General features: G+C 39.3%; 1 protein-coding gene across 3 annotated transcripts in view; it reads right to left on the bottom strand.

The window, feature by feature from the left end:
• gfm1 (G elongation factor, mitochondrial 1) overlaps nucleotides 1–21962 on the bottom strand; it is a 53674-nt gene that overhangs the window by 22424 nt on the left and 9288 nt on the right. For all 3 annotated transcript variants that reach the window (XM_069896756.1, XM_069896758.1, XM_069896757.1), the window contains 8 exons: nucleotides 20219–20335; nucleotides 18100–18250; nucleotides 17559–17713; nucleotides 9135–9219; nucleotides 7544–7681; nucleotides 6489–6590; nucleotides 4435–4491; nucleotides 2256–2393 (listed from right to left, as the gene is read on the bottom strand). In XM_069896756.1, the coding sequence (XP_069752857.1) occupies nucleotides 2256–2393; nucleotides 4435–4491; nucleotides 6489–6590; nucleotides 7544–7681; nucleotides 9135–9219; nucleotides 17559–17713; nucleotides 18100–18250; nucleotides 20219–20335 (943 nt within the window). The remainder of the gene's footprint in view (nucleotides 1–2255; nucleotides 2394–4434; nucleotides 4492–6488; nucleotides 6591–7543; nucleotides 7682–9134; nucleotides 9220–17558; nucleotides 17714–18099; nucleotides 18251–20218; nucleotides 20336–21962) is intronic.

Raw genomic sequence — 21962 nt, 5'->3', positions numbered from 1 at the left:
TGAGAACTCCCATTCACAACTTCAGGCTGATGAAACTAAATGCTGTATCTTCTGTCACATGCTCACTGTAGTTCACTGCAAACACATTGGTACATATCAATCAATTGGTTAATATCAATCAATTCTGATAAACTGCCTTACTCATTTGCATGCCTTTACCAAAGAAATCCATCAAGCGCTACACATCATATAAAGCAATTGTCCCATTTCATCTGATGTTCTATTCTGGAGTGTTCTATTCAGTTTATGAATTCTTCCTTTCTATTTCCTAGCAAGAACTTCAAAAAGGTATGGTCTCCTTCACCCTCTCCCAAATTTGCTTGTTTCAATCTGCAGAATCTTATTTTCACCCTGCCACTCTACAGAAATTGTCAGCAATGCCATTGAACATTTTCGCAGCATTCGACACATTTGATTATGTTTTTCACCAATTTAAAACCTGCTCTAGGAATCATACAAAAAACAACTTATTCCAATGGTTTGTAGTTCATTCTATGACCAATCTAAGTTTCTTGTCCTTGTTTGGCTTGTTCTTAAAAATGTTGCACCTTGAAAACATCATCTGCAAAACAGGGATGTGTCTACACTCAGTACTAATTATTGTCATGACAAATAGTCAACCACAAGTCTGCATCTTCTGCCCAAAGGTAGTAGTGAAAAGAGGTTGCGATTAGGGTGATGGGGATCCTTTATGATGTTGGTTGCCTTCTTTAGGCAGTGCCTCACATAGATGTCTTCAATGGATGGCAAGTTGGAGGCTGTGATTAACTTGGTTTTGTACCTTCTGCTTTCCTGGTCTTTGATGCAAACACTCAGTTTACTTTTCACAGTGCACCCATGGGAGTTTGATAAACTATTCAACAACATGCCAAATCTCCTCAGAAAGGACGGAATTGGTATGCCTTCTTCACGGTTACGTGGATGTGTTGGCTACAGGATAGGTCATTTGAAATTTGGAATCCCAGGAACTTGAAGGTACTAACCCTCTCCTCCACCATCCCATCAATGCAGCAGGTACATGATCCCTTGGCTTTCCCCTCCTAAAATCAACAATAAGCACCTTGGGTTTGGCATTGCTGAGAACAAGATTGCTGCTCTGGAACTAACCAACGAGATTCTCCATTGGCATTCTGTCTGCTGACTCAGCATTTCCAGTTCCTCAACCTCAACACATGAAATCCAAACTGGTCATCTCTCATTGGCCTCGTGCATCTTCCTTCTCTCAACTGTTGGTCAACATTCCAACAATTCTTTCCACTCAGTTCTTCTCTACCTGGCAAAGCTATTAACCATTTTTAAAATCGCTCTCCCTTCATTTGTAAATGGATCTGAAAAATGTGGCTGTTACTCTCACTGCTAAAATACAGTGGCTCAGGTTTTGGAAGTTCAAATCAAACTGCATTCAATAGGTGAAAAATAAATTAATGAATAAAGATAAACTTCAAACACATCCACATATCAGTGTGAAAATGCACTCTTTTACACGTCAGGTACGTACTGAAAAAATTTATATTTTTTTTTTGGAGAAGATTCCAGCCTATGAAAACAATCATGCAGATACCCCAAAGCTTTACACTGGTTCAAAAACATGCCATCATTAAATTGAAAGGCAATTACACTTCAGCAATTATCTTTATGACTGTCATCTAATATAATTTTTCAATGTTAAATAAAGAATACTTCACTTAATACAAATTAAGCAATTTCCCAGTTAGCAATTTCCAAAATTAGCAACAATAAAGCTTCATAAATTCCAGCATTATGGTTTCACTGGTATGAAGAACATTGTGGCTTCTTTTATACTGGTCAGGATAAAGACAAGATAAATTATATTAGTATATATCTAAAAGGCAATGCAACACAGTTGACTTTGCAGAGCTATCATTAAAAAAAATGGTTATATTACATATGGACAGGGAACGGTTTGTTATTTTGCTATTTCTAATGATCTTACAGTGGGAGAGAGTAGAAACATTAAAACCAGCAAGGGTTAAAGAGATTAAAATGTAACTAAATTACAGACACAAAAAACATTCATATCACAGGTTAACTGAAGTTATTGACTATTTGGGTCATTATTGAAGGATTTAATCAGGTTATCCATGAATATTGTATTTTTTAATGCAAGTATATGGTCAAATTAAAAATAATTCAAACACGTGAAATATATTCACACTGAAAGTTAATGTTCACAAAAAACTCAAACAAAAACAAAATTCCAGGCATTTGAACAATAGCTTTAATACATTAAATACCTGTGCATAAATTTCCATGTGTAATTCACCCATTCCTGATACAATGGTCTCTCTGCTCTCACTGTCATAAGTAACTCTAAAAGTGGGATCCTCTCGTGAAAATCTGCCAATTCCTTTGGAAAATTTATCTAAATCATTCTGAAACAGAATACAGCAAATTATAAGGTTTTTGTGAACTTGAGAGCAAAGACAAACTTTCATTCACTGGAAACAGTAGTCCCAGATAGGAGGTCAAGAAGGTTCAGTCGCTTTTCATCAAGGAAGAGGTAGGAAAGAGAGGAGTGCCTCTCTTAATGTACACTTGTGATGAGTGGTGTGCCTCAGGGGTTGGTGGTAGGTCTTTTGTTTGCAATCTGGATGATCATATCTTGATGACAATGATTGATGGTGAAATGAACAGCAAGGAAGGGAAAAAATGGCTTGTAAAATGGCAGAAGGAATTTAATGCAGACAAGTGTGAGGTGTTACACTTTGGATGATGAACCACGATGAAACGTACTGTAAACGGTAGAGAACTGCGGTAGAACAGTGGGATCTAGGAATACAGATATACAATTCCTTTGAAGTTGTATCGCAGGTGGATTGGATCATAAAGAAAATTTTTGGCATATTGGTCTTCATAAATCAAAGGAATGAGTACAGAAGTTCAGATATTATGTTGAAGTTGCACAAAATATTGCCCAGGAGAAATTTGGAGCATTGTGTGAGGTTTTGGTCACCTAACCATAGGAAAGATATCAATAAGATTGAAAGAGTGCAGAGAAAATTTACAAGGACGTTGCTAGGAGTTGAAGAGTAAAAGGGAAAGGAAGAATGTTTTTTATTTTTTAGAGCATCAGAGAATGAGGGGAGATTTGAATGAGGTCCACAAAATTGAGGGGTATAGATTGGGTAAATGCAAACATGCTTTTTCCACTGAAGTTGAAGTTTGAAGAGCAAAAGGTGAAATGTTCAAGGAGAACTTCCTCACTCAGACTGGTGGAAGTGGAAAATGGGCTGTCAGTGCAGGTTGTGGATGTGGGTTTGATTTATGATAAGGTTGCACAGGTACATGGATGAGAGGAGTATGGAGGGCTGTGGTCCAGATGCAGGTCAATGGTACAAGGCAGAATAAATAGTTTGGCACGAACTAGGTGGTTGAAGGGCACATTTCTGTGCTGTAGTGTTCCATGGTTCTGTTTAAATATATGGACATCTGAATCAATTGTACAGTTATGAAGAAATTCCTTGGCTTTGATCCATGAACTTTAGAAACCAAATATATTACTTGATTTAAAACAAAATAAACAAAGAGCATTTGTTACTAATAATGTCTACTGTCAATGTTCACTTATCGTTGCAAAACTGCACATTATCTCAAATATTATTTCCCCCACCCCCCAATTATAATAACCATGTTTCCACAGAAAAGGTAAAACAGTCAGTGAATGTATTATACAGTACATTATTAAAAATAATCTGAAAGATTAAGTGGCAGATGAGGTTGAAATTATAAATTGTAATTTGCCTCAATTAACTGTGATTTACCCAAATCACAAGTAACTTGTCCAATTTTTTTTGTAATCAGTCTATGACTCCAATTTCAGATATATTGGAAATTTTATCTTCCTTTGTAGCGGCAGCTTCACTGCCACTGAAAGAACACACAACCAGACGGGTTGAGCTCAGTGAGCAGAACTGATTTATTACAGGCTGTTGGGCTGGACTCCCAACCTGGACCTAGCTGAGAACCACGCTGGGGGGCGCTGATGTCACCCAGGCATCACGTGGTCCACCAGCGTGGGATTCTGAGCCCTGTGCTGAAAAGGGGAAACCCCCGACGGCACCATTTTGGCCGGCTACTCCGCCACATGGATTACAAGCGGGGCCGGTTTGCCTGCCTAGTGGTGTGCTGCCACACCTTAATGATTTTCAAATTATTTGAGTACAGATATGTACATCATGTAGTTCTACCCAGTCTTCTCCCAGTTCATCTGTGTCTGGCTGAATGCAAGTAATACATACTCACAAGCTCCCTTGTGATATTTGCCATTACTGGTAAAGTTATGGCAATGTTGTACTCTTGAGCATTTCTAGTTAGCTCAACAGTAACTGGAGAAGTCCTAGAAACACAGGACTCCAGTAAAAAATATATGGAATGGATTTCACGACGCTAGAGTTTGAATCCACATATGCATACCTTATTGACAGGCTTTACTGCAACTGATATCACAGGTTCCGGCACATGAATAGATTCCTGTATTAAAAGTAGACCAATTTGTCACATCAGAGATTACATTCATGCTATTTTATCATTTTTCAAAGAATCTAAACTATTTTGCTGGTCATTTTCCACAAGAGCAAATATTTTAAAATATTGTTACTTAAAACAGCTGAAAGTGAAAAAAAAATAATTAGCACAACTGGAGATTTAAGAAAACAGATACAAAAACATCTTGGTTATATATAAGCTAACATATTTTTTCTAAATTACAGCTGTAAATTTCACTGTGTGAACAACACAATGCTGATTTTCAGAAAAGGCCGGAGGCAAATTGAGATTTGCATTTCTTTAATCTTAATATGGACTTCACAAGTGCCTCATCGCAACAAAGTAGTTTTATTCACCCTCCATTATGTAAGGCAATACATAATTTTATTATTCCCTCTCACCAAAAGAAAGACTTGATTTACCCCATGTATCTTTCAAGTCCTTCTTAATATTACATTTTCCAGGAGTGCATATTCAGCACTGAAATCTATAATCAATCAAAATAATCAAAGTTTCAATATTTTAGAGCTAGCTTTCCAGGAGATTAAACAGCTCCAAAGAGACAAGAATTACATTTTGTTTTAGTTACCAGATTTTAACACAAGCATTTTTCCATCTGGTGATATTTTATGTCTAACAAATGATGAAGTTTCAATTAAATGTGCGCAATGTTTTTGTTAAATAACCATCAATAACATCTTCTTTGACATCAATTTTCCAATTTCACCAAATGGATCCTACAAATTAAACAACTGGTAAGCTACAAGTCACTGATTCAGCAAAGCAACTGTGTATATCCTGACGGTGAGTTAAGTAATAGAGCAACAGTGAAAGAAGAGTCAAAAACTGCCGATACTGGAAAGCTAAAATAAAAAGATAAAATGCTGGAAACATTCAGCAAATCAGGCACCATCTCTAGAAAGAGATAATGTTAATTTTATGAGTGAAGAACCTGGAGGGTCAGGCAGCAAATAATCCAAAGAAATTGGTGAGAAATAAAGTAGTTAAGGCAGTAATTAAAAATCATTTAAAATAGATAGATTTTGCAAAGAGACAGGATAGAAACCAGAATGTTCTCTCACTCTACAAAATCAATTCTAGCACACATCTAAAAGGAACCAAATTTAAAGTATCTACAGTTGAAAACTCAAAAGGCAGAAATTAAACATTAGCAAGAGTAAATATGACAACCAGAAAGAAATGATAAAATGATGGAAAAGTATTATCGAAAATTTGCTGAAAAATCTAAGTACTTGCAAAGGAAGTTGACATGAGTAACATATCTCTTCTGCCTTCAAAAATGTAAAATGAACATGAATAGCACAATTTCCTATTGCAATTGGCACAGCTGATGGAACTGCTGTCTAACAGCACCAAGAACTGGGTTCAATCATGTCCCAAGATTCTGTGTGGAGTCGACATATTCTCCACTATCAATGGATTTGCTCACAGGCGCTCCAGTTTCCTTCTACATCCCAGAAATTGAAAGTTGCTCATTTAATTGGCTGCAGTAAATTGTTTGTGGTGTGTGATACATCTGGCAGAGGTGATGGGAATGTGAGAATAAAAACTGGGAATGGTGTGACTGGCATCTCCGTTTTAGTGCAAACTCAGTGCCAAATGGTGTGCTTTCATGCCGTACGACTCTAATAAACTGTCAAGGACAGGTTCGAGAGAGATTAGGGAAGACATATGTGAACAAAAAACTCCTAGCGTAGTATTAATTTCTATCTGGAATTACTATGAAGTACTGGATCATGCGGGATAACAGGTCTCAGGAGGTAATAAACACTCAGTCATGGAAATTTGTGATGTGAATTGCTTCAACTGATCAAAGACAGGGACTCATATGTTCATCTATATTATCTTGTTATTTAATTTGAATTAAATGTGAAAATGTTGGCCTTTTCAAAGGTGGCTCTTTTGCAGGAGTTAGGAAACTGACCATATTTGCAAGATTTTGCTGTTTGTTCCTTTCTTACCATCGAAAGATTGCTGTTTGTTCTTGAGGTAAATGTATCGCCACTAGAACAATCAATGCCAAATAAAGCACAAATATCACCAGCAAAAACTTCTTCAACATCCTATCAAAGGAAAAAGGTAATAAAGTGATTTTTCAAGTAAATTGAAACAATTTAGAAATCACTGTTCACTCCATTCCCTTCCCCCCCCCATGAAATTGTTTTCCACTTAATTTGATCATAATTTACAAAACTTTAATTTTTAGCATCGATTGCACTACTTCCATCAATGAAACATCAAAGATTTGCATTCAAACCTAACCAACAGAGAGAGCATAATTTAATTTCAATGAAAATTCAAAGAATAAGCTGAAGAATTCTGATTTGTTGAACAAATAACAAGACAAAATGAAGTGGTTCTAAACTTTGTCAGGTTTCTTCCAACTTATTCACTCACTATGAAGAAATAAAATGTCTCCAATGGCATGATGAATTGAGGCTCAACTTGCTTTACTGGGTGAAAGAACATTTTTATTTTGGTTTTATGCTTGTTCCAATTATCTACCATTCTCTACAAGAAAATGGTGCCCCTCAGCTCTTTTATAAATGGTTCCCCTCTCACCTTAAATCTAAGCTCTCTAGTTTTTGACTACCCTAACCTGGGAAAGAAAATAACTATTTATCGTATCTATGCCCCTCATGATTTTATACACCTCTATTCAGGTACCCCCTCAGCCTCCGAGTCAAGGGAGGAAACTCTCAGCCTCTCCTTGCAACTCAAACCTTCCAGTCCTGTCAACATCCTCATAAATCTTTCCTTTCCAACAAAAATATATTCTTGTTATAATTGGGAAAGTAGAAATGTATACAACACTTTCAAATATGATCTCACTAACATCTTGCTCAGCTGTATATGATATCCCAACTCCTTTATTCAATGCCTGTACTGAAGCCAATTTGCCAAATGAGGTCTCACTTTCGCAGAACCAAATCCCTAGACTCCTGTGCCCCTCTAACAAGTTAACTGGAGAATGTACAAGTGGAGAAAATGTAATAAATTCATTTCTAAGTCATACCTCCATCTGATCTGCATGCATTCGAACTAAGCGTGGCACTCGAATCTTTTTGCCAGTTCGTGTGTTGTAAATGTTTTCACTTTTTTTTAGCATGCCTTGGTAAACTCGCATATACGTTAACTGTCCAAATCTTCCTGCCTGATTAAGTCAAAAGGGAAAAAAAAACCAGATAAATAACTTTTCATCAGCATTTCTCTCATTCAGCAATAATGCAGAGGTGGAATTTTTCTTTATAAAAAAATTAAATCTACGCTATTGCACTTTGTGGAAACAAGTCCAATTATGTTTTCAATGACAATAATATCAGTCAGATCGTGTTCTATGGCGAGCTCTCCACTGGCCACCGAGACAGAGGTGCACCAAAGAAGAGGTACAAGGACTGCCTAAAGAAATCTCTTGGTGCCTGCCACATTGACCACCGCCAGTGGGCTGATATCGCCTCAAACCGTGCATCTTGGCGCCTCACAGTTCGGCGGGCAGCAACCTCCTTTGAAGACGAGCCCACCTCACTGACAAAAGACAAAGGAGGAAAAACCCAACACCCAACCCCAACCAACCAATTTTCTCCTGCAACCGCTGCAACCGTGTCTGCCTGTCCCGCATCGGACTTGTCAGCCACAAACGAGCCTGCAGCTGACGTGGACATTTACCCCCCTCCATAAATCTTCGTCCGTGAAGCCAAGCCAAGAGAACATCAGTCAGATACTCCATCTCAATACCAAGGCAAAATTTTCATCACTTACAAGTTTGAAATCATACTTAGATTTAATAAAATTCATATCCTCAAAAAAAAAATTAGAAACCAGAATAATTTTTCCTGATCAAGGTAACTCAAATCTACAATATTGAATTTGATTCATGTCTATATTTGATAATCAACAAAGTAGAGCTTTAAAAAAGTTTCAATTTTAGTTATTTGTTTATTTGGCTTCAAGACAAATACTCAATTATTTGGTTTAAAAGTAATTGAGCACATGGGACAGTTTGTTCACTGAAGTAAAATAACCAGCATTTAAAGGGTAGTCAGCAATTATAAAATTAATTTGAAATAATGAACCATTTTCTCAAGTAAAAGCTATATCATAAACTTCTTGCCATTATATCACATTCTTCTTTTGTTTGTACCACATGCAAACCCTCAAAACAAGGTTATAAACAAAAAAAATCCCTAACATACATACGATTCCAGTCTAATTTTGTAATCATGCAGGAATTTAGTTAATTTCTTCTTTTCACCATTTCCCAACCCCTATCAGCTTTGCAGAAGTGGGTGGAATCCATCTTAAAGTGTTCAGGGGAAATGTTATGAGGTGCACTGCTTTGCTCCTTATTCATTCTTCTTCCTCAGTCTTTTCACTGATGACATTTCACCTGCCTACAAAATATTTTCACTGACAAAACCCTGCTTTTATCTTCTCTCACCCAAATAAACTGCAGATTGGTTCCTCAAAATTATATAACATTTTTCTTCACGTCAAAGTAAGCTATCAAATCTTAATTTAAAGGAAAATTTGCAAATTTTCAAGTACCCTCCTCTTTTATTCTGGATTTGATGCATATATAAAATAACAACTCACTATCAATAAATTACCTCTAGTTTGAAAGCCAAGCCGACAAATGGATGACAACCACCTCGTTTTGAGTCCATCAGAACTTTAACTTTGTCTTCTGAATTCCTAAAAAAAAACAAGTTCTTTAAAATCATTTTTCACTCAGATGACACAGTTAACTAGTGCAAATGTCATTGCAATCAAATCGGTTACCTTCACCCTTTATTACATCAGCATTATTTAGCTTTCACCCTTGTTCTCATTACCACTGACTTTTCAGTATTTGCAATTTGGACTTAAATGGTGTGTGTAAATTCCAAGCTAATCTCATCCATCAAATTGCCAATCACCACCCCAACACTAAATACCTCCATTTTCTATTTCTCAAATTCTGACCTTCTGTACAGTTACTCTTATTTGCTTTGACATATGACATCATGACTTCAGCAGCCTTAGCATTCAACACATTATGGATTTTACTAGGTCATCCTCACTTCTCCATTCTTCTATTTTCCTTTGAAATACAATCCTCATTTCAACAAGCTATTGGGGCTATAATGATGTTTCCTACTTGCATACGTCATCCAGTTACTGTATGTAAAAGGTACCATGGGATACATTTCTGGACACGTGCTGATTGATATTGGAAACATAATCACAAGCCTGTCTAAACAAGCTATTCTCAATCTTTTTTTGGCTATGGCCTCTTTAGGACTCTGCTCAAAGTTTATGGACCCCATTCTCTGTGTAACAGTCAAGTTTAGTTGGTTTCTTCCATACTTCTACTGACTACAAACAAATGTTTTATGATTTCAGTTCACGCCCCCTATTGTGTTTGGAAAGTATCAAGTTCAGTGAGTTCAGGGACAAGTTTGGACACAGATGTTTCAATCAAAGATAACTTTATTGAATACATGGGAGACAAATAGGGGTATACTTAATTACTTTTGTGACAGATTATGTTGTGTTTGTATTGTATATAGATATATTTCTGGGAGATAAATTGGGGCAGGTTTTTCAAAAAGTGTAGGTCACATACAAATGCTTTAAAACAGATCTTACTTTAAAAAAAAACTGGAGCTCTGCTCATGCTAGACAGGCCAGTGCCAAAAACCTTTGCAAAAGCTTTGTAGATTGCCCAAGAGACTTCACTAATGGATTGTTGTTTACAAAAAGGCAACAGATGTGAAGTGCCAGTTAATGAGGAAGACAAGATGATGTGGTCAAACAATAATCATGGCTTTTATTAGCAGAAACTCATGATACAATAATGAAAGACAATAGGTGCATATACAGTTATATCCAAAGGGAGTGTCCTTAACAGTAGAGATAATGAACAGCCAATGTTAGTACAGCAAGGCTCACCAGAGGGGAGACAGGCAGCTTGGCAGACATACACCACAATCTCCCCCCGGCAGAATATGGGTTAAAATCAAAAGGACAGCTGCTAGGAAAGACTGAAGCAAGCGATACATGGATACCATGTTTGGCCTTGAGATACTCTAACAGCCAAAATGCACCATTTTCTAGGAAGCAATCGAAATATAATGAGATGCTTTATGAATATGTCAGCCTATCAGGTTGTTTACGAATTCTGGTGCTTTGTCTCAAAACAGGTGGCTCCTTTGCAACCTTGGGAACTGTTACAGGTCCCGGGTCTATAGTGTGGGAAGGACTGGCTTCTGGACCCGCTCCAGAATAGCCAGCGTGAGGCAGTGGAGCCTCAGCACGGCCATGTGAAAGCTTATTAAGGGTCACAGGCTGGGAGGGCGAGTCCAACCTCACAGGCTCACTCTGAGTAGGGGTGCAAGGAAGGGGTGAACCAGGCGAGGCCAGATCTCTTAGGGGTACAGTGTCAGTACTCTCGTCGTCTGGGAATTTAACATGAGCGTAGTTGGGGTTAGAATGCAGTAGATGAACTGGTTGGACCAGGGGGTCTGTTTTACGCGCCTGAGTGTGGCTCTTTAGCAGCACGATTCCAGGCTCAGATAAACAGGCTGGCCAGTCCATCACAGTTCCTGATTTCCTAGGAAAGGCAAACATACATTCATGAGGTGTTTGATTTGTTGCAGTACACAATGAAGACCGAATAGAATGTAGCACCTCAGACAGCACCTCCTGCCACCAGGTAACAGGGTAACCATGTGTTTTTAAAGCAAAATCAACAGTCTTCCAGACTGTAGCATTAGCCATTTCAACCTGCCCATTGCCCTGCAGGTTGTAGCTCGGTGGTACGGCTGGTGGCAAACCCCTTTCATAGCAGGGCTCGCCGCAGTTCAGCGTTCATGAATGCTGAGCCTCTATCAGTATGAATTCAATTGGGAAAACCAAAAATGCTGAAAATTCTGTCAAGTGACTTAATGACAGACACTGACAAGACGTCAGGGCAGGGTATCGCAAAGGGAAACCTGGAATATTTGTCAATTACAGAAAGGACATATACATTTCTGTTGTTGGAAGGTAACGGCCCTTTAAAATCTAAGCTAATCCTCTCAAAAGGTCGGGTTGCCTTGATGAGAGAGGCCTCTGGAGCTTTGAAGTATTGCGGTTTGCATTCTGGGCAAACAGGACAGCTTTTAGTCAGTTTCCTGACTTCTTCCAGAGAGTAAGGAAGGTTGTTAGCCCTTATGTAGTGGAAGAATCTCATGACTCCTGGATGGCACAGTTTGCTATGGATTTCTTTTAGCCCCTCCAGCTGAGCACCAGCAGCAGATCGTGACAATGCGTCAGAGGGATCATTTAACCTGCCCGGTCTGTACTGGATCTCATAATTAAAGTTGAGAGTTCTATTCGCCAGCGTGCCATCTTATCATTCTTGATTTTACTTTTGTGTTTAGTACTGAACAAGTAGGCTACAGATTTCTGATCAGTGACATAAGTAAATTTTCTGCCGGCTAGAAATTGTCTCCAGTAGCGAACAGCTTCAAGAAGCCTGGGCTTCTTTTTCAATGGCAGGATGTTTAAGTTCAGGTCCGTGTAACATGCGGGAGAAGAATGCCACAGGTCTGCCCCTTTGATTAAGGGTTCCTACCAAGGTACAATCTGAGGCATTAGTTTCCACTTGGAATGGGACATCCTCTTCAATGGATGAGAGTATAGCTTTGCCAATATCAGCTTTAATTCTCTCGAAAGCTTTCAAGGCCATTGGAGAGGAAAAGATTTAGTGTCAAACAGAGGGCGTGCCTTCGTGGCGTAGTCCCGAACCCATTTGCAGTAGTAGGAAAAGAATCCCATACACCTTTTAAGGGCTTTTGCTGAGTTTTGGGGTGGTAACTTCTTAATGGGGGGGCCATTCTTTCCGGGTCGGGGCGGATTTCACCCTTGTGAACAATGTAGCCCAGAATGGATAGCTCTGTCACGTTGAACACACATTTGCCCTCTTTAAATGTAAGGTTGAGTTCTTTAGCTGTTGCTAAAAATATCTTTAAGTTGTTGTCGTGCTCAGCCTGTGTTTTACCACAGATAGTGACACTATCCAGATAGGAAAACGTACCCTGTAACTCATACGTCCTAACAATCTTATCCATTTCCCTCTGAAACACTGACACACATTAGTAACTCCAAAAGGAACCCTTTTAAACTGGTATAACCCCCCCATCAGCCTCAAAGGCTGTATAGGGTTGCTCTTTTTTTTAAATGGGGATTTGGTGGTAACCTGCTTTGAGGTCAATAGTAGAGTACACTTTGTATTGCGTTATCTGATTGATCATTTCATTGATGTGTGGCGGGGGGGGGGGGGGGGGGGTGGGGGTAGGCATCCAGGTTAGTGTAACAGTTGATTGTCTGGCTGTAGCCAATAGCCAGTAGTTTCTTAATGTGATTTTTCACAACTACCACCTGGGCTCGCCACGGACTCTTACTGGGTTCAATTACTCCCTCTTTAAGCAATCTCTGGGTCTCAGCTTTGATAAACTCACGATCCTCTTTGCTGTAAGAACAGCTCTTAGTGGGAATCAGCCGACACTCAGGGGATAAATCACTGAAAAGGGAGGGAGCTTTGATCTTTAATGTGGACAGACCGCAGGAACTTGCGCAGGGGATGGTAAGTGTGGGTAGTGGCTCACTGAAATTTAACACTACACTGTTCATCTGAGATTGAATATCTAACCCCAGTAACACAGGGGCGCAGAGCTCCGGCATAATAAAGAGCCACACATCTGCCAGGTCCCTGCAAATTTAAAGTAACTTTACACTTGTCCCATACAGTTTTTGTAAGTTCACTACAAACCATCAATATCTTTCAGTTCACTGGATATCTCAGCAAATTTAAGGCTCTGGCAACTCTCTTGTGGATGTAGCTGTCAGTACTCTATTAGACAATCAAGAGTCTCACCATTCACCTCCCCCTTCATAGTCGACTGTTCCAGTCTGTAACATCCCCCAAGCTTTGGAGCAATTGAGCTATCACAGGGGATCTCACCTCACCGTCACTTGAAGTCGATTCAGCCTGCTCGTCTGAAGATTCCCCCTTTTTTTTCCTTTTGGGGTTCCAGCACTCCTGGAAGTTTCCTTTTCGGTTTCTAGCATTTCACTGGACCGCATGGCACTTTTCAGTGTTTTGACTAGAGTGACTGCCTGGTCCTAGGTTAAGGGCTCTGTCTCCAGCAGCCTCTGTCGGATGTAACATTCACCACAAGATGACGGAACTCGTTAGAGCCTCAGGCTGTCTGGAGTGGAACTTGCTGTTCTAAGAGGGCCATGTGGTGTTGCAAAGAGAGAGAGAGAGAGAGAGAGAGAGAGAGAGAGAGAGAGAGAGAGAGAGAGAGAGGAGAAAATTCAGTTCTGCACTTTTACAGTCAGCAGTAGCAGCTGGGTCTGGAACAGGACAAGCGGGACAAGCTTGTTGAAAATTAGAAGACAGGTTATGAGTGCATAGTTCAGCCTGGTCAAAGCCCTTCTGGTTTATGCTAGAGGAGAGAACTGGCTGCCTAATGTTTCACTTGAAATAAGAGAAACCAAAAGGAACTCTGTGGTGACCTGAAAGAAACATTATCATCTGGAGAACCCTAATGGAGCAAGTTTCTTCAACAAGACATTGAAGTGGCTTGTTACAAGGAATCAGTTGTGGGAGTCCAGCAAACAACAAATCTCTCTCTGAAAACCAACAAGACCTTCCTGAGCAGTAACCATTTACCTTTCTAGCACCAAAGCCTGGTAAAGTTCATAAATGTTAAATTCTGTGCACAGTATTAGAATTGCCTGCAACCAATGAACTTGGAGAAACAAGAAGTGAGATTGGACTGTGAATCAAAGAACTTTTCTGATACACACATTACATATACATGTGCTTAGAATTAGAAGGGGCTTAAGTTAGGTTAGTTAAGTTAATAGTGATAAGTTAAAGTGTGATTCTGTTTTCATGTTTAAAGATAATTAAAAGCAACTTTTGTTTAAGTAACCATTTGTCTTGGTGAATATCTATTGGTGCTGGGTTTATGGGTCCTCTGGGCTCGTAACACTTTGCTACTAAATAATTATATAGACGTTCACGTCGGATCCAGGTTGAACTCCGATACTTGTTTTGTCTTCTTTCCTTAAAAAAATACACCCACACAAAGAGAAGTGATGTGCTATGTTAGTTCTTTATTCAATCAAAATGGTTCTTCCCAGCCCCACAATATAATGCTGTTATGTCACGCACCTGTGTATACCCACAACAGATATCAGTGGCTGCTTATCTTCTATACAGTATAAGACAAAAACTACAAAGGCACAAGCAGACACAACAGGTACAAGAAACTCGGATACTGGTGACTGCATACCCTACCACACTCTCCTGCACATGTGCACACTTCACAGACAGGGGCTTTTAAACACATTCCTGGTCCTCTGTACCAACAGGGAAGAGGCTCTCTGCAAGCTCTGATCTATTACACACCTTACCTGGGACTCCTCTACTGGTCCACTGCAGTGGCCTGGCATGGAGCGATGTCCAGGGCTTGGATCAAGAGGCAGAGAGAAAGAAATGTGGCATGCATCGATGTTTGATACCGTTGGATGTTTGGCTAATGACGACATTGAGTCATTTAATTAAGCAAATAGGTGGCTGGAGTCCAATCTTGATTGGTAGGTAATACAATTTCCGAATAAGTTTTAGTCAGGGAGGTCACATGACCATCCGCAAACCACAATGTTCTATCTAGACAGAGAGGCCACATGCTCCTCCAGAATCCACATACAACATTCTCCCCTCGGAGGTCATATCACTTGTCAATCACTACAAACACAATGAATAACTGATTTCTAAACTGTAAAATCTTAGTAATATGTTATAACTATAAAATGTTTAAAATGATGCAAGTCAAGTGGATCCATATATACCCAAGTGCCTTCCGTATGATGGAAAGCCACATTATCAAACTTAATGATAATGCCTCACAGCTCCTCCACTGCAACCAAACCAAACTGATGGAGCAGGGTGCTGTGGGAACTGCTCGCCAGTGTGAGAGGGGAGCGAAGAGAAAGAAAATTGTCTTTTCACTGAATCGCATGCCTGGTTTCTCTGGTTTATCTGGCATATGCGTGCAGCTTTATCACCAAAATTTGTGAACAGGCAGTTCAAGGACATCCATAAGGTGCCAAAGGTCTCTCTTGGCTTGCGCATCATGCACCAAGGCTTCAAATTTGGGCGGTCCCTTGGCACAGAGCCCAGATGACTATCACCATGCTAACCCATGGTGAGGCAGGGGACTGGCCATCAGGCGTGTTCCAGGGTGTACCCATATTCTCATGGTAGCGTTCCATTTTTCTAGGCTGTCATCTGACACCAGGATTCCGTTCCTGCTTGTGTTCCCTTTAAACGGGTGCCACATATGCCTATCTTGGTTCCCTGTAACAATAGTGAGGGGGAAGCAAACTGAAAGTTGACCAAATTATTAGCTTCTAAATAAAAGCTTCTGAAGCACCTACCCCAAGAGGAATTAGTTTCTATCATTGGAGAGGAATTGTTGCTTAAACAAGCTGGTGATGATGGTTGGAGTCAGTGATGGGTTTGCAGCAGTCTGTTTTGATAAGCATTTTGTAGACCCTCACATCAAGAAGAGGAACAGCTTGAAGGGTAGTCTCCTGTGGGTGGGGGTGGTGTTTGGGAGAGCTCACAAGAGAGATTAGTCGGGGGCAACTTGCGGTGTCAGAGGACCAAAGGGGAGGTTGGTCCAAGTCGCAGTGGGTGGCACACAGGAAGCTTCACCCTCACGGGGCTTCCCACCGTAATGCTTTCTCCAGACAGCATACATATTTGTGAGTCACTGGCAGAGCGATGTCGCCGAACTTCGCCTCAGCCCTACAAACTTGAATGGGTGCTCCCTTCTCCATGTACTCCAATCCCTCAAGGAGCGTAATGGCTTCCCGGATTGTTTTCCTGGTCGCCAGTCACATCAGTCCCATCAGTCTCATAATGGGCAAGGCCATAACACCGTCCTCAGTTATATGGAATTGTGGGGCAGCACGTGGCCTCCCTGACTGGAACATTGTGGACTGCAGAGGGTCACATGACCTCCCTCAAAATTCACATCACCTGCCAATCAAGGTTGGACTCCAGCCACCCATTAGAGCACACCTTACTGTTGGCTCATTTAAATGACGGTGTCCTCATTGGCCAGATGCCCAGCTCAGAACAGTAGAAAACATTGATGCACGCCACATTTCTTTCTCCCTGCCTCTTGGTCCAAGACCCAGATATTACTCCACGCTAGATCGCTTCTGTGGACATCACTGGAGGAGTTGTGCATAAGACGTGCACTATACTTAAGTTGAGCTACATACTCTGGTAGATCAGTGCTTGCAGACAGTTGCACCCCCATTGGTACAGGAAATTTAGTGTGTTTGAAAGTCCCTATCTGTGAAGTGTGTGGGTGTGGGTAAGCAGCCATTAGAATCAGTGTCCCTTGTACCTAATGTGATTGCTTGCACTTTTATAGTTTTTGTTTCTCAGTGTGGAAGATAGGTGGCCACTAGTATCAGACCTGGGTCCGATGTGAATGTCTATATAGTTATTTAGTAGTAGAGTAATTAAGTATCATTTGACGTCTTCCCGTTTGTCTCCCATGTGTTCAATAAAGTTACCTTTGATTTTAACACGTGCCCAGACTCATCTTTCTGTGAACCCACCAAACCTGATACTTTTCCTGGTGCTTTGGGCCCCTGTTGAAAATGACTGGTCTAGACCCACAATAATGAATCTAAACAATTTCAACAGAATAACAGCCCAAGAAATCTTAACTCCATGAATACAAGTGTGAACTTCGCAGTTCGTTTACCCTTTTGATCACCTCTTTTCTACCTGGGTAAGTGCTTGCTGTGAGAATAGAATTACACATACCATTTAATGTTTACATTCTAAAACCAGTTGACTGACTGCTTTACCATTGGACATAAACAAAGAAAACTTTGTTGAATTACCTTAAATCTGCCAAAAAGATTAAAGTTTTAAACCACTAATGATAATAATTTTAAAAAAAACTTACACTTGATTGGCAATGGCAAAGTTTTGGACTTCACTTGGATCTGGTAGATAGTCCAGAACAGCGTCCAACAGGGGCTGCACTCCTTTATTTTTCAAAGCACTGCCCACCAACACTGGAGAGAATAACATGCCAATAGTTATTCTCCTTATAGCAGCCTAGAAATCATTGAGGAAAGAAAAACCTTTAAAAATGCAGATACCAGAATAAATCTTTCAATTTGAAGACAATTTCATTAATTGCTTAACTCCCAGTATGTTAGACGTGTTTACTTCTAAAATGGATACAGGATGAATGGATTCTACAAAATGGATTCTCAATAAATTCAATACAACTTTATCAATTTCATTAATTGCTCAACTCCCAGTATGTTAGTCGTGTTTACTTCTAAAATGGATACAGGATGAATGGATTCTACAAAATGGATTCTAAATATATTCAATACAACTTTATAATCTCATTTGTTTCTTCTCTAATAATTACAAACAAGATGAAAGCTATAAGCAAGTTTGATATCCATATTCCATAGGCATTTAAAACTCACCTTTAAATCAGCAGTTGTAGGAACTCTCTCTTCGAGAAACATTTCTCCAAGTTCCTCATCCACATTGGCCACACATTCAACCAGCTCTTGGCGCCTGTCTGCAGATTCTGCCCGCAATTCGGCAGGAATGTCTTCATACCTAATATTCTGACTATGCAAATGAGAAATGTATGATTTGGCTTCAAATAATTCATCAATTATGAGCAATTTAAAAAAAAAACAATATTTCCAAACCTTTTGCAAATTTATTTTAAACTAGGTTTCAAACAAATGGCAGAATATGACATTAGGATCCAGAAGAGTTGAGACCCTGACTATGATCTTTTAAATACAAAATGAAACAAAAGTCTGCAGAAGCAGTGAGTGAGGTAAAAACTCAGCGCTGGAAAAACTCTGTACTTTATTTAGCAAAGAGCTTGAGCTCTTTGTCAAGGTATGAGCAAAATGTAGGCACATGAATAAAATGGTAGTGGGGAGGTATTAGGTGGAAAACAGAGGGAATCCACTCATTCCTTCCCACAAATCGCCCCCTTGGTATTATCCCTCTGACCTCATAAAGTGCCAGTCCTTCCTCACCACCATTCAGGGCTCCAAACAGTCCTTCTGAGTGAAGCAAGATTCACTTGTGAATCTGCAGGAGTCATCTATTGCATCCAGTGTTCCTGTTGTGGCCTTCTCTACATCTTAGAGACTGAAATGCAGAGTGGGAGATAGCTTTGCTGAGTACATTCACTGTCCAATGACAGGGATCTCCCAGTGGCTATTTCAATTCTGCGCTCAACTCTCATGCATTGCCTAACCCGTAAATTGGTGGAGCAACATCTAATGTTCTGACTACACACTCTCCAACCAAATGGCATTAACAGTGATTTCTCCATTTTCTGCAAGACCATTCCCCATTCTCCCTCTCTTCCTTATCTATCTGTCTCCTTTCCTCTACGTCTCCACCCCTTTCCCTCTCCATTTACAGCTATCTCCCTCTCCGATTTCTCTTGTGCCCTTCCTCCATTATACACCTATTACTTATTGCTGTGGGCCTGTGCTCTTCCCATGACACTCAACCATTTTATTCAGGCGCCTGCTTACATTTTGTTCATACCTCGATGAAGGGCTCAAGCCCAAAACATTGGTAATATATCTTTCCTATATAAACTACACTGTTTGACCTGCTGATTTTCTCCAGCATTGTGTTTTTATTATCTTTTAAATATCATTGGAAATGGAAACCAAGATCAAAAGTTAGTTGAAAACATAACACTTCTAGTTTAGAGGAAAATTGGATAACTAAATGTCATTCCATCTGATGTCAGCAATGGGTGGCTTCCAGAAATGTTCTCACAAATAAAATTAATAAAACCCAAATGATGACTGCCAGGTTCATTTCATGTGGGTAAACGAGTTAAAAGATTGTAACTTGTTGGATATCTATGAAGTAGATTCGAGGACAAATGCAAACAAAAATTTAAAATGGCAAGTGATGAAAAGGGCAATTGGAAAATATCCACTAATAATCATGACCTCTCATGAGCACATTGGAAGAGAGAAAATTTAAAAAAAAAATGTAGCTAGCCATAAATAGGGTCAGAGAAAACAGGCCAGCAAACATTGCACCTTCTCACTGCCTTCATCTGCAGCAAATGAGACAGAAACTGCCACCTCACTGTGGAAGAAGTCTTGCATCACATGTCATGACATTTAACATGGGGGCTATCTATCATGAAGGTGGAAACTGTCATTGAATTCCAACTTGGAACTTCTTGCAATAATAACCATCATCAATGCTTAATGAAAAAAAACACCCAGCTAATGGAATCAAGAGAGCAACTGAATTATGAACAAGATCAAAAATTAATTTTACAAAATATAATCAATGATTTAGAATTGGAGTTTCCCAAGTCCAGGGGTCATATACAAAGCCTGCTAAAAGAACATAAAAACACAAAATAGTGACATTTAAATTGCTTTTAGATAGACATATGAATATGACAGGAACATATGTCATATACAAGCAGCAGAGTTTTAGCTTGATTTTGATATCATGTTTAGTGGAGACATGTGACCTGAAGGGATTGTTCCCATGCTGCACTATTCCATGTTAACATCTACATGACATTCTTACCCAAATTGGCCATCAAAGTAAATTGCACGCTCCTCAATGAGATCAATGATGCCCTTAAGGTTGCTTTCCAGACCAATTGGAATTTGAACAAATGCAGTATTAAGGTTCAATTTTGATCTGCAAATTGGAAGAAAACAATTGTTTTTGATCTCCCTTAAAAATCATTAGTTCTTTTGAACATTATTCATTTTCTGCTGTTAATATCAAATCTGAATGTGTTAAATGAAAAGTTATCAAAGTACATGTTGTATTATAACAAAAAATAAAATTCCCTCTCTAATGCATGCAGGAAATTTAGGTAATATAGATATCTTTTTAAAATAATCAATAACTATCAAGTGAAGATGGACTCTTCAATGTTTCACAACACATGTAACTTGGAGATAAAAGGAATGTACTTCAACACAATAATTTTGCATTAACTAAAGGGCATTCTAAAGAGGTACTGAGCTAAATAGAAGTAAACTCCAACAAAAATCAAGACACCCATTTCCAGGTTCCATCATGAATCATACTGGTAGATCTGGGGTTATCTGCAATGAGTCTCTCTATTAAATAAAGCACAGCAAGGATAAATGCTAATATCACCTGTGATAACACACTCAAGTACATTATATTTCCTTGTATTCTGCTTGGAGTCAGATACTATTGACATTCTTTTATGAAAGAATCAGGCAACATTTTGTTAATATAATAGATGCTCATCAAGTAGTGGCTGCAAAACCATTGAAATCACAAGAAACTGCAAAGGGATGTAAACACAGCTGAAGCCATCACACAAACCAGCCTCCATCAACACCTCCCATTGCTTCAGTTAAACAGTCAGAATATTAAAAGGAAATAACTCATTCTGGTTACACTCTCTTCTCCCCATCCCTCTGGATAGAAGATCAATGAGTTGGAAAACGCATTTAAAGGTCAACTTCTTTCCTTTAAGTTAACATACATTTGAATGGTCCTCCAGTAATACAAGAAGATGCCATGCACTGTTAAGGTGCACTTTCCTCTTTAACACCATATGGTGAACTTTTAACTTGCGTGATACTACACCATGCACATTTGCTTTGTTGTCACACTATGTTTCTATTCTGGCATTACATGCTTTACGTGTAGATTGATTCGCCTGGAGAGTACACAAAACAATCTTTTCACTGTATCTAAGCACATGTGACAGCAAACAATTCAATTATCACGAGCCAAATTTCAATTCTGAAGAGTACAACACAGCAACAGATAGATATTTTACACGCAAGTCAAAGATTATTCTTGCAGGCTCAGAGAAGACTGATTTGTGTCTCAATCTGCCATCTAGTGGCAGCAACTTAGATGATTAGCACAAACTGAAGTTCAGCTACAAATTGAGCAAGAGTGGAAAAGTAAGCACATCAGGACATGTTTCCTTGGGATAGAAAAGATGAAAAGAAAGAATGGGAACATTGTTAAGAGAATTAATATTTCAAAGATATGGAAAAGCAGATTGAAGTAAAAAGGATTTATTACGTGAGTAAAGGTGTAATACATATTTTCACAGTATGAAAAGGAAATTAGATATTGGATGAAATAAAGAGTACGCATGATAGAATTGGTTGGAGAGATGAATAAGAATAACTGTTTGGAAAGATGCATGATCCCAATTTAATCACTCTCAATGGAGAAAAGGGAGGGAACTTCTGCAGTGTGTCAAGGATTCCTTCCTTTTGTTAACTGTAATGAGTGAGGGATGAGGACTGTCACTTTATAATTA

This window comes from Narcine bancroftii, chromosome 9, assembly GCF_036971445.1.
Source record: "Narcine bancroftii isolate sNarBan1 chromosome 9, sNarBan1.hap1, whole genome shotgun sequence".
Classification (NCBI taxonomy): Eukaryota; Metazoa; Chordata; class Chondrichthyes; order Torpediniformes; family Narcinidae; genus Narcine; species Narcine bancroftii.
This window is presented reverse-complemented; position numbering and strand designations above follow the sequence as displayed.